The sequence below is a fragment of the Tympanuchus pallidicinctus genome, unplaced genomic scaffold (assembly GCF_026119805.1).
Source record: "Tympanuchus pallidicinctus isolate F22 unplaced genomic scaffold, pur_lepc_1.0 scaffold2, whole genome shotgun sequence".
Classification (NCBI taxonomy): domain Eukaryota; kingdom Metazoa; phylum Chordata; class Aves; order Galliformes; family Phasianidae; genus Tympanuchus; species Tympanuchus pallidicinctus.
Genome location: NW_026294721.1, coordinates 25,923,798 through 25,936,906, shown reverse-complemented (window position 1 = coordinate 25,936,906; position 13,109 = coordinate 25,923,798). Strand labels below are relative to the sequence as shown.

General features: G+C 35.0%; 1 protein-coding gene across 3 annotated transcripts in view; it reads left to right on the top strand.

Moving 5' to 3' along the window:
- DLC1 (DLC1 Rho GTPase activating protein) overlaps positions 1–13,109 on the top strand; it is a 214,035-nt gene that overhangs the window by 82,791 nt on the left and 118,135 nt on the right. For all 3 annotated transcript variants that reach the window (XM_052682373.1, XM_052682375.1, XM_052682374.1), the window contains one exon: positions 5,560–5,593. In XM_052682373.1, the coding sequence (XP_052538333.1) occupies positions 5,560–5,593 (34 nt within the window). The remainder of the gene's footprint in view (positions 1–5,559; positions 5,594–13,109) is intronic.

Here is a 13,109-nt window from a genome sequence, read left to right as displayed (position 1 = left end):
ACCAGAAAGATATCAATAGATACTTTTTTTTCAGAAATTGTATGTTGCATGCTCCTCTACAGTAAGTTTTCCAGCTTATACAGAAGTTTCCTGTCTATTACAGCCCATTGCAAAAGAGTCAGCCATGATAGAACTTCTTATGTTTCGTGAGTGCATGGAACAAAAAGATAGCTATCTTAATTCATAATGGTTTAATCTCCAGGTTTGGGATCAGTATGAAAAAATATATTTTTATACTACAGAAGAGAGAAGTTGCTCCTACATATGCTCGCTCTTTGTTGATAATGTATTCCTCATTAATAACTAAGGCATTGTACTCATTTAGTATCTAGCTGTACTGCTCCTGTTCAGAAAAGCTACGGTGCTAATTATTTTGCCCTACTCAGAGACAAAATATCTGAACTTTGACTATGTTATAGAAGGAAGCTAATGTGGCAGGGATTTTTTCTTTTCTTTTTCAGTAAATGAATGTTAGATGTAGTCTGTGTTACTACACAGAACTATTTGCTCAAGTATCCAGTATCCTTGGTCTTCCCTCCCACACTTTGAAAGCATACAAAAAGGGTATTTTGTGTCAACATGCCCATAATGAATCTCTCATGGTTGTCACTTGAAATTCTGGGCCTTTTTATATATTTAAATCTCTTTCTTGTTAAAATACTCTTAAAAGTTTCAAAAATTTAGATATTCTGGCTTCAATCAAATAAAACTTTTCATTTGATCATAAACTTTAAGTTTTGATTTCTGCTATTTTGTTTCTAATCAGAAGACAGTCCTCTACCTAACTTTTAATAAAAATCAAAGGAAATTGTTATCTAATCCAGTGCTGCATGTAATTACTTATATTTGTGCAGAGCAACTGCAAATTGAAATAAAAATATCCCATCAATACAGTCATTGATGCGTACTTTACATTCATATTTGCAGACAGTGTATTTAAATGGGATCAGTTGCAAAACAGCAAGAGTGCATACAGAACTATTAGGTATGACATTTGAGGTAATCTCTTCCTTGGGTAAAATCCTGCTTTTTAGTATAAATATATATATATAAAAGTCTATGATATGTTTCAGCAATGAGCTGATAGGCAAGTTGTGCCTGGTTATCTTTCCAGAGGGATTTCCTCCACCAGCTGCTAAAGGCACATTTAAAAAAAAAAAAAAAAAAGTCTGACATTAAGGGAGTATTGATATCAGTGAGGGGATGTAAAAAGATTATATGCCAGGGCTTTTGGTTTTGGGTGGGAAAGGGCTTTATGGTTTGTTTGTTTCTTTCTTCTTTTCTTTCTTTCTGTTTTGTTTTTGTTTTTATTTTGTTTTGTTTGTTTTTAAATGACCCTATCTTGTAGAAATTGTTAGTCAAGTTCTACAGCTTGTGAGAAATGAGAAATAGTGTGAAGTTACAGTGAACCCATCTGGCCAAGCAAGAAAATCTGGCTTAGTTGTTCTATTGCCAGAAATGTTAAATCACTTCCTGGGAATGCAATTCATTTGGACCATATGGAACTCGTTGGAAGGAGGTCCCAAGTGAATTCAAAAGTGTACTGGAGATGAGAGTACTTCTCATAAGTAACAACCATGTTTTCCCACTGGACAGCATGTAAGCAAGTATATCTAGCTGTACTAACAAAAAAATTAAACCAATAACAGTACTGCCTGTGATGATGTTGAGCAAGCCTTCCTTACTGTTTACATTATTTAAAAGTTATAAGAAATGCTATGTTCATTTATGGTTTTGTTCTCAGCTTTTAAGTAACAAAAGAGTGTTCTGACAATTTTTAGCTCATTCTATTTCTTTGCCAAGAATAAAAAAAGCAAAGCATCTTGATTCAGTAGATTTACACTCTGTTTAGAAAACACACATAATTGAAAGTACTTTGTGGATAAAGATTTATACAAATCTGGACCTTTATTTTTACTGAATTTTTTAATAAAGGAAGATTTACCATTTTTCTCTAAGCTAAGCAAATCTAAATCTTTGACTAAAAAAAGCCTTAAATCTAAATCTTAGACTAAAACAATGACACGAATTCTTAAATTCTAAAGAATTACTGAGCAAAACTTGCTTATTTATAGTCTTGACTTAAGAAGAAAATTTTTCATCTTTCATAACTATTTTAATGGATTCAGAATTTATAAGTTTACCACTATACCATGTTCTAAAGCAAACAATCCTGTTACTTGCAGTCTTTATGATTGAAAGGATGATGATATTCCTTTGCAAAAAATTGCTTTCTATTCTGTTGTAAGGAAAACATTTTACTTTCATTACTTTTGCTGCTGCAGTAAATTTTTTAGAGGATTTTTTCGTTAGTGGTGGTGGTTTTCTTGGTTGGTTCGTTTTTTTATTTGTATTCACAAGAATTTGAGAATATATTTAGATCCTGGAAAATATTGCATTATGTGCTGTATACAAATAAGTAACTCACTCCTTTGGTCAGTAAGACCAAATCAGAGAAAAAAAGGTTTGCTGACTTTCCAATATTCAAGAGAGATGGTAAAACAGGAAGGAAATCAACTTTTTTCAATTGTAGATAGTGATAGAAGGGGCAATGGTTTTAAACTAAAGGCGGAAACACTTAGAATAAATGTTAAGGGAAAGTTTTTCGCTGAAAATATGGTATGGTGCTGAAACAGGCTGTCCAGAGATGTTGTGGGTGCACCATCCCTGGAATTGTTAAAATTCCAGGCTGGGCAATCTGATCTAGTATGCATCTAGTGCATGGCAACACTGCCTGTGACAAGGAGGTTGGAACTTGATGATCCTCGAGATCACCCAACCTTCCAACTCAAACCATTCTATGAGTTCTGACTTTAAAAGCACATAGAGGATTTGGAACCATGTTTGGCTGGGGGGGGGGGAAAAAAGAGGGACAAATCTGATATCAAGAAGAAAAATGAGGCAATAATACATTTTTATGTATGTAATGCATTGTTGTGGACCTGGAGTAGTGAAAAATTGAAGTTATAAGTACTGTACTATACTGTGCTGTATACTGTACTGTACCACTGGGCCACTGTATGAGGTCCTTCTCATAATTATTTTATGGAAACATAGTTTGCAATGCTAACATTTTGAATATATTTTTTTATATTCTAGTGTTCTAGTCCTAGTATTTTTTTTCTATCCATCCATATGACTCCATTTTAAAATTCTTGCTTTTGTTAGGTTGTGTTCCATATTGGTCTCCATACTATCAGTCTTAATAGATTGCTACAAGTTCACTGTAGTTAACATAGGAATCACTTTCATGTGCAAACCTCAGTTTTTAGATTACCTGCAACTTTGTGTTTCTTCATTCTAAGTAACAGAAACACTAATTCTGTGACAGACGCAATTGTCCTGAGGCATGATAGTTCTGCATATTTCCAGGTACTACTTACCTGGGCTGCACTCACTTAAAATCTATATCAACTCTTAGGCCTACCATCTAACTAATTTACCATAATATATTTTTGGCTGTAAATCAATATGATTTGGGATTCATCAATTAAAAACAAACAAACAAAAAAACAAAACAACAACAACAACAACCAATGTTTGGAGGAAAAGGTTACTGTTAACTGACAAGGTTAACAATGTTTTAAAATTGAAGTTTACTACATGATAATATGAATAATGATGGCGATTATTACTTTATCTACTTTTTTTTTTTTTTTTTTTTTTTGGCAATAGTAGTTCAGAAGTGCTCATTCAGATCAGAGACCCTGCCAGTGACTTGCATTACAGCTACCGGCAACGTTATTACAATCCAAGAAGTTTGTCTTAAAACTACCATAGAAATTACCTTTCTTGCTCATCACTATTTCTTATCCTTCTGTAGTCCTATACCTGCTTCATCCAAGTCCATTGAATTAAAGCCTTTCATCCTGACATTGAACATTTGACCTTTGAAAGGCCTCCCCAATCAATCTGTTGCCTCTTTCCATGACGCAGCTTATGATTTCAGAGCTGACATTTCTTATTGTCACGTCATGTCTCTGTGAAGTATTTATTACTGTATATTGTTTATGATTTTATTTTTCTAAATGTTATAATGCATTCTATAGAGCAGGACAGAACAGATCTTAAAACAAATTTTTTCAAAAACTGTTTCAAGAAGTCTGAAGTTAACTGTCTTGTGATTTCTGTCCATCACTCCCCCTTTTTTTTCCTCTGGTGTCGGGAGTAGAAAAATTTTACTGAATAAAATGCCATGAGCAAAAGTGTTGTAAAAATGCATAGGTCTCCTTGAAAGTAATGCCTTGTATTTATTTCCATAGAAAATTCAACGAAGATCACAATAACATTATTTGATACAGCAAATTCTCAGCTACAAAGCATTACTTTTTAACATAGATACCACCACTAGCTATGCATTTTCACCAGCAATGAAAGAGCCTGTGTGTCATACCCATAAAAATCTGCATGGCCATCTGGAATGTAGCTTGTCTTTCACATCATTGTCATCTCTGCTGAAGCCCTCAACCTCACTATGCTGACGTCCACTGTTTGGGCTCCATAACCATTCAATAAGCATCAGTGAATGTCAACGGGTGCCATTTTTTACATATGTAGGAATTGCATGATACATCTTTACTCCATATGCACTTCCATGTCAGGCTCCATTTTACAGGCTGCCCCTCAGCTGCCATCTGTCACACAGCTACAAAACGTAACAGAATATTGGAGGAAGATTCAACCTCTACTGCTGTACCACTAGCACCCACTTCTGACATCGTGGGCCAACATAGCAAATTAGGAGGCATTACTTTCACGGCAACGTTCATAATACCTTGATTCCCATGGCAGTTCTGTATACATTGCACACCTAATCCCATACTTCATCTGGCCTTTCTTACTTTAATCACAGTTGTGCATTCTTTAATTGTTTGTATGTGTACCATATAAATTCCATTGTGCTATTAAATCAGCCTACAAACTATTTAATTTAAGAAAAATATGGTATGCTTTTCTTTTAACATGAAAAAAGTATAATGTCAAAAACAATTACAGCAATGTGAGAATATTTCTATTACTTTCCTTTGGAAAGATATAGAAAACAAAAGATAAATTAATAAAGAAGAAGGAATAAAAGATAAATGAAAGAAATCAGCATGCTTTGCAAGTAAGTTTGAGCCCAAGCCCTGATTTCATGAATTCAATGGTAGAATTATTCTAGACTTCTTAAGTAGAAAGGTGTGTTTTATCTCATCTTCAGCTACAGTTTTCTATCTTCACTCCTTCAGATCTATTCAGTATTCTGGAATTTTATGGGCATGTTTGCTAGGATGATTATTTCACAATGAAATCCCTGGAATATTGTGTTAACTCCATCTCCTCCCTTCTGTCCTCATCCTTCATTTATTTATTTTGTAAGCAGTTATTAGTTTAATAATGGAAAGTCATTCAAATGGCAACCGTATGTTTCTAAATGTTTCTCACATTGAGGCTTCTTTTCAGACTTTCTGGACACTCGTAAATTCTACATTAATATTTTATAATGTTTTCCCTAAATTCCTTATTTTTTTTTTAACAGTGGCATTTTTTTTTCTTTTTTTTCTTCTTTTTTCTCTCCAGGCTATGCCAGTTATCTCAGAAAAGGAGAAGGCTGGTGAGTAAATTATTTCTTAATATCCTTGTATTTGCTTTCTGAAATATATCATTTTTTAATCAGCTGGGAAAATAATGTCTTTATCCATGGGATTTTGAATGTACAGGTTTAGAGATCTGTTAGATGTGTGTTATTCATTGTTTCCTGAGTGGGGCATTTCTCTTTCTGAAAAGTGTTCAGACTTCTGTGAAATATCACAGATATCATCTGTGTTTGATGTTATCTTGCAAAGCACCTTATTGAATTGCAGCTATACCTTACATGTCATTCATATTATAGATGCTATTCTGACTTATTTGGTGTCTTGATTAGCAAACACAGATGCCAATGTGTTGGTTCAAGTTAGTGGGATTGGATGATTTAGTTTGAACTTTGCTATCTGTCTGTAAGTATGGCATGAAATTCTGTTTTTCTGAAGTACTTCACTGGAGATAAGAATTTTTATTTTGGCAAAATTTTTCACAGTATTAAAAGGCCAGTTCTCTATTGTTGTATGTTATATTTATTCTGCGAACACTGTACTTTGGTGTTGATATGTGAAACATATTAGCGAGCTTAGTGAAAAAAAAAGCTGGCATTTTTGAATGGATGTGGTGTTGTGATGGACACTCAAGAATGCTCCAGCTTCTATGGACCTCTGTGGCTTCTGTTGGTTTCTTCACCATGCATTTTAATTGATGATTTGCAATTGGAGTCTCAGCATTACCTCAAAATATTCAAATACCACCCAACATTCTGGGGTTATCTATTATTTTTGTTGATTATGTTTTCTTGTGTTATCCTGGTTCATGTAATTTATTTTATTTGGCTTATAAAGTGGAAGGAATAGGTTAAAAAAAGTTTTGGAGACAATTTCACTGTAAAAGCTATGGAGCTGTCTGATTGGGAAGCTGCTGATTTAGCTGTTGAATTTCATAAATAGTTCTGAAACTATGATCAATGTTTAAGAATCATTTTCTATGTAGATTTCACAGATGGCATTATATTTTTACCTCACTGATAAAATGTTTTTGTTATACTGAACATTGCAAACAAATAGAACAAAATGTCATATGGAATCAGCTTGCTGACCTTTCCCTGTACTTGAGCACAAACTGGACTTTGAATGGAAATGTAACTGTGTGTGTTTGTTTTTTTTTTTAAATCAGTTTTGGATTTTCCCCCCTGACCCTTTGCAGCTCAGGAGTTATGAGGTTATGGTGTTTTTTGGAAATATTGAGCATGCATTAGAGAAGTAATTATTTAGATCAGATTTATCGACTGAAATCACATGTCTAGTGGTAGCTCTTATACTATTTTTGTCAAATGCAATCGGATCAAGACTCAAATGTTCATTTCTCATGTTTTGTGATCTAAATAGTCTTTGATCACTGCTGGTTGTAGTTCACCAGATAAATGACATTACACAGAACTCACAAAAGACTAAGCCATAAGTAAGGTGTGAAGACATTCACAAAATAGTGACGTATTTGCATTTCTCCTGTAAGAGAACAAAACAAGTACTTTTTTTGATATTTGAAAACATGAGCACTTGAACTCTTTTTAGTTTATATTATTACAAACTAACTAAAGGAAATTGCAGAACAAAAAGAAAAGGCTGGTTTATTTCACTATTGACAATGCAAAGACCTCAAAGGTAACGAAATTGGATTGTGTTTTATTATTACTGGTTTTAAAGTGCATCCAAAATGTCAAGTTGAACATCATGTCTGATTTTGAGGATTTAATGTAGTTAGGAATTATTTGTTTCCTCTTTCCTACCTAATATGGTTTGGTTTCATCTAGGAATGGAATGAGAAATTCAAAGAAGTAAAATGCTGCTATCTCAGTGTTTCTGCTTCCGAAATTCTAGATATACAAATGAATACCTGTTTTCACAAGGCTTCCTATTCTATCAATTTCAGATGGTTTTGAATGCTTTTCTAATAGGCAGCCAATCTTAGACCCTTAAGTGGACCAAGCTGCTTAAGCAACTTACTTCACACATTATTTTTAATCCTTGAAATAAAGTATTTCCTCAATACTATGCATTTTTCACCCTACACTAAATTTAGACTACATCAAATGCAAATTTTCAGGTGGAAAAAAAAAACCACCAAACCTCAAAAACCAACAACTTTGCTACTTTTGTCAATTAGTAATTCAAGAGTTGCATGACTTAACTGGCATTTTTTTCCCCCATGGAAAGTGCAGTAAAATCTGCAATTGCAGAATCCCCTTGGCGAAAATCTATAAATGACTAGAGTATTGAGCAGAACATCAGTCATGCCTGATGTTATTGCTCAAGTTGTGTGAATTAGGGCATTGCAAATGATGTACATCAGATATTTTTCAGAAAGACTTCTTAAAAAAGCATCAACGTTATAACAACTCTGGCAATGGTGGAAAAAAAATCAGTCTTTCAAAACAACTCTGTTAAAGTAGAAGATCAAGCAACAAGCACAGTCAGGGAAAATGATGGCTCAAGCCAAAAGATGACTCAGGGCTAGGACTATTAGCACCTAAACCGAAGTTGTGGGCCAGCAACGAGGTTCAAAACACTGTTTCCTTCTGATGCATCTCTTTACTTTGGATAATTTATGTATTCCTACCTTTGCTTACCTTGTTTACAAATCACTGTTGTAATTTTTATTCTCAAATTCTGTTCATGATCTATGATGAAATTTGAGAGAGGGAGGTTTCATTGCATCTGTTCATAATTAGAGTGTCTGTGTCAGTGGTAGTGGTCTTGGCTTGATCTGTAGCCTATAAAAATAATCATCATAGAAACCCTTGGTTCACCTGGCTGAATATCAGCATTTGTGTCACTAATGTGACTCACACTTTAAACCATATGAATGGTGTCTGTTGCTTCTACAGTAGCTGGATAGTCAGGATGGATCCTGCAACAGATATCAATATTCATTTACAGCAAATTACCATTGTGAGGCCCTATTCAAGGCTAAATTCATTTTCTGGAGCCATGTTACCAAAGGTGAACTGACTATACATGAACTGACTATACATATTGCCTTGTCTGTGTCTCTTTGTGGATCTACTTCATGATTTCCCAATTTATCCTCAAATATTTGAAGAGAATAATGAACTCTGTTGTGACTTACAAACATTACTGTTCTAACATAGCCAGCAGGAGGAAAAGGATGAATATACACATCTGGTTAGAGACTGAACACAGCTTATTTCTCTTGAGGTGGTAAAGCTATGTGCTATCACATAAACAAGGCAGAAGGTTTAGTCTAGCCCTACATAAACATTAACACCATAGGTTCATAATATTCAGTATTATAACAAATTTTTCCTGCGAATAAAACAAGTGCCCTGCAGTATTCTGGTGGACTAGATTTTTAGCATATTAAAACAAAATAAGCTCTTTAAAGTCATTGAGTTTTAGCTCTTAAATATAAAATCGGATCAGTGTAAGAATGCAGAATATGTAAATTTCATAAAAGTGCAATTGACGCTACTCATTTCTAGCAGTAAAAAGTTTGCAGCAGAACAGCAAGACACTATTAGGGGTTTAACTGATCCTACCAATGTACACGCTCTTTATTTTAAGATGTATTCTGGAAAAAGTGCACAGATTGTTCAGGTGAAAATCACCATGTGGATCCTTCACCTCTGCACTTCTAGTGCAGGGAGGCCTACCTTGACAAAAATAAAAGTATCGATCTTTGAGGTTAGTTAGAGCAGATTTGACAGCCCATTCCATGGTCAACAAGTAAGCAAGAGGACAAAGTATTAATCATCACCAAAGATGGCAGCCACATGAAATCTCTGTCCGATGTGAAGAGTTTGGAAGTTTATTGGCGCTAGTGTTTTAATATGGGCCTATCAGTGAACAAGGTTCATTTATTTTTCTGCATCCCCTTTAAATTTCTGGTAACGATCCTCTTTAATATAGATCCGGTGTCTTTTGGTGCTCATTTCCCTTTGACTTGCAAGGAAGAAAAATACACAGACGATAAAAGGGCCTTTAACTGCGGGGTGTTTCCTCTGGCAGACTCTAACTGCTGGTGTCAGGCAGCAGAGGACACTTGGTGTTGACCACATAGTGAGCGGAGCTGCAGAGCATAGCGTGATGGAGTGATGACAAGACAGCTCAGGCCTGTCTGTGAGAACTCACAGCAGGAAGACCAGGGAAATTCAGTAGCAACACGTTCACTGTCAGTAAACAAAGTGCGTAAAGGACCAACTGTTTGGCACACTAGTAGAGATATTTAATTTAACTAAAGCTCTAATGAAAAAGGAAAAAGCTAAAATCTCAACTAGATTTTATAAACTACTTTATAAACTATGAGACTATTATATAAACTAGTTTATAAACTATGAGACTGATTTTACTCACAGCTGGCTGTGATTAAGAGCACAATTTTATTTTATATTTCTGTCTCCTCCTATACACAGATGAAGTTTTTAACAGTATTGTTGGGTTATTTTTTTCCTAAGGTGCACAAAATTCTGTTATCAGCAGCACCCACTGGATGCTGTTTTCACAAATTCATTAAGGTCCATCTTTACATAACTTATTTCAAACCCAGATCAAACTTATTGGCCATGGGATACCAGTTTTCATATAAAGAGAGAAACACAAGTCAGCTGTCATAGTTATTAGTCTTCTGGCTAATTTACAATATCTCCAGCCAATATTCTTAGAATAAAATGTGCAAAAGTATGTTTTCCTTTTTGTAAGTATTGTATCTGGTTTTAGTAGAACAATTTTTTATTAATTACCGTTTTTCTGAGACCTTAATATAAAGTACCTGTTCTCAGCTAAGTGATTCTATGATTCCACTTTATGATTCTATTCTATGATTCTATGATTATTCTTTTACTGTTGATGTTGAAACAGTTATATGAATTGTTCTAGCTGAATGTTTGGTTTCTAAATAAAAATGTCAGGTGAGCTTTCACGCTTCAATCTGTCATACTGAAAAACAGCTACAGAAATCCTGCCAGAATATGCATGGATGTCTGCCAAACTCTAAATGCCAAATGCCGATAGATATATTTCTACTCCACTGTTCCTTATTTCATTACTAGAAAAAGGTTAATGATACTAATGTATACAGAAAGTTGGCATTTCCTTCTCAGATTCTTCATCAAGTTTAGTTGTTGGATTTTCTTTATTTTTCTATTTATAGCAAAATAGCAGGTGTCACAAACTTTTGAAGCTGATTTCTAGTGGTTTATTAGTTGCCTGCTACTATAGTTGTTATGCTGAATCAATTACTTTACTTTTAAATCATGCGTAGGGTGTGCATGTGGATATAAGCACATGAATTTTAAAATGCATGTACCAAGTGTCCAAGAAACCAAGAACTCATTAATCTTAAGGTGTCATGGCAATTTCTATCATGTTTTGGAGGTAATTGTAGATCTGGGAACAGATCTTCTCTATGAAAGTCATTTTAAACCATGCTAAAGGCAATGGAAACAGTGTGGGCCCTAAAACTCCTCAGGGTTGTCTGCTACATATTATTTTCTTGAATCATAATGGCTGCAGTGTAGACTCAGGTGGCATTATGGTACTTCAGGGGGGAACCAGCAGTGGCCTTATATTCCTGTTGATTTCTTTATCATTTTCCCAGGTTTTTTGCATGTGTTTTTTTTTTTAAAGATCAATCATATAACTATCTTATTCTAATCAAGATATTTCCCCACTAAGAATAAAGAAAGGTGGTGAGTGATCACTAGCTGAGCGATTACTGCAGTCAGCCACTGTGCTAAATCTTTTAGCTGTCCTTTCGCTGTCCAATTCAGTGTATACATTGAATGCACACATTCCTTGTCATGGTGAGTTATTTTTCCTAGAAATTATGTAATTAGAAAAAAGAAAAACAACCACAGTATTGATGTTGGAGACTTATTCATGTTTATTCATGAATACAAGTTTCATTACATTGATAGCCTGTAAGAATGTCCTAACACTTCATTACCTATTACTTAAACACAGATGAACAAGGGACAACTCAGGGCAAATCTATTGAAAGGGACCTTTGGATGTCCATCATCCAACCTGACTACAGGACCAGTTGTAACGTGGGAATCAGGCTGCTCAGGACCTTGTCCAATCTGGTATTGAAAATGTCCAAGGATGGAGCCTGCTCCACTGCTGACATGAAGGTTTACTTTAAATCTGATCTGATCCTTTCTGGTTTCAGTTTGTGCCTGTTGTCTCTGGTACTCTTTCTATGTACAGAGAGCTGGTTCCAATTTTGTACCTTCCTGCAAGGTTCTGGGGTTGCTGAGAGGTCCCTGTAGCTCTCCTCAGCCTGGACTCATGTAGCGTCAGTTCACTAGTTAAGACACTCAGCTGCTGACCAGCATTTTGGCCCTGAACTTGTTCCCTTTTAATGATGACTTGCTTATTTTAGGGAGATCCCCAAAATGGACTCAGGATTGCAGATATGTTTTAACAAGCACTGATGGGGATGATCTCTTCCTTCAATTTGCTGGCCCTATTCCTTTTGATACAGCTCACGATGCTGCCACCTCTCTCTGCTGCCAGAGCATACTGCTGCTTCACATTCAACTTACAGTCTGCCAAGACCCCAGGGCCTTTTCCACAGGGCTGTTCTCCAGCAGTTTTTTATCACTTGCTTTTTCATCCTTCCAAACTGTAAAATCCCAACTTGCAAGCAAAAATACTGGGAGAAACAGTGTTTCATGATTGAGATATCTTGTCGCAGTATAAAATACAACAGAAGAATTATGAATTTTCTACCTTCAGCAAATTCACTTGAATTTTATTTTAAACTAAAACATGAGCACATTACAATTTGGGCACCATCATGCAGACTGCAAATTGACATATACTGTATTTTGGTTAGTATAGTGTGTTTGATCCTAATTAAGTTGCTTCTGTATAGAGTTAGTTATCCATTACACAGTATTTTAATTTTATGTTATCCAGCTTAAATTGTGGTTTCTTATTGTATTGAACACTGAGAGAGTCCTTGGCTAAAAACAGCTTTTAAATCAAACAAAACAGGAACAATTTGCTCTTCCTTCCCTTTTTTTTTTTGACTACAGTAATTATAACAGAGAAAGGTGATCGCTAATTAATCAAGTTATTTCTGGCCTTAATTTTGTTCTGACTGGGTTGTGTTGATTCATATGAAACATAAGCTAGTTCACTGCAACCTAACTGATACTGACAAGTAATCATTAGGTCACTGTTTCCAAAACAGTGGAACCGGTGATTTGGGAATCAAATGACCAGCTTGATTTTCAGTGTCTAAAAACACTGTTCTGAACAGAGGCCCAGAAGCAAATTTTAAGATTAACTGTTGGCTGCATTTCTGTAGTTATTTAGGCACATGAAGATGAAAAACAAGCTTTCTGTTATGGCACCTGTTATTGGACAACGATCTGCTGTAGAGGTTATCTGTGGGTAATAAAATCTGTACAAAGCACAGAGTTATGGAAGATAGCTAGTAACGTCTGAAAAATTGAGCTTTTATTTAGCTCTCTGAGTTACTAGACAACATTCAGATCCTTCAGATCATATTGTGCT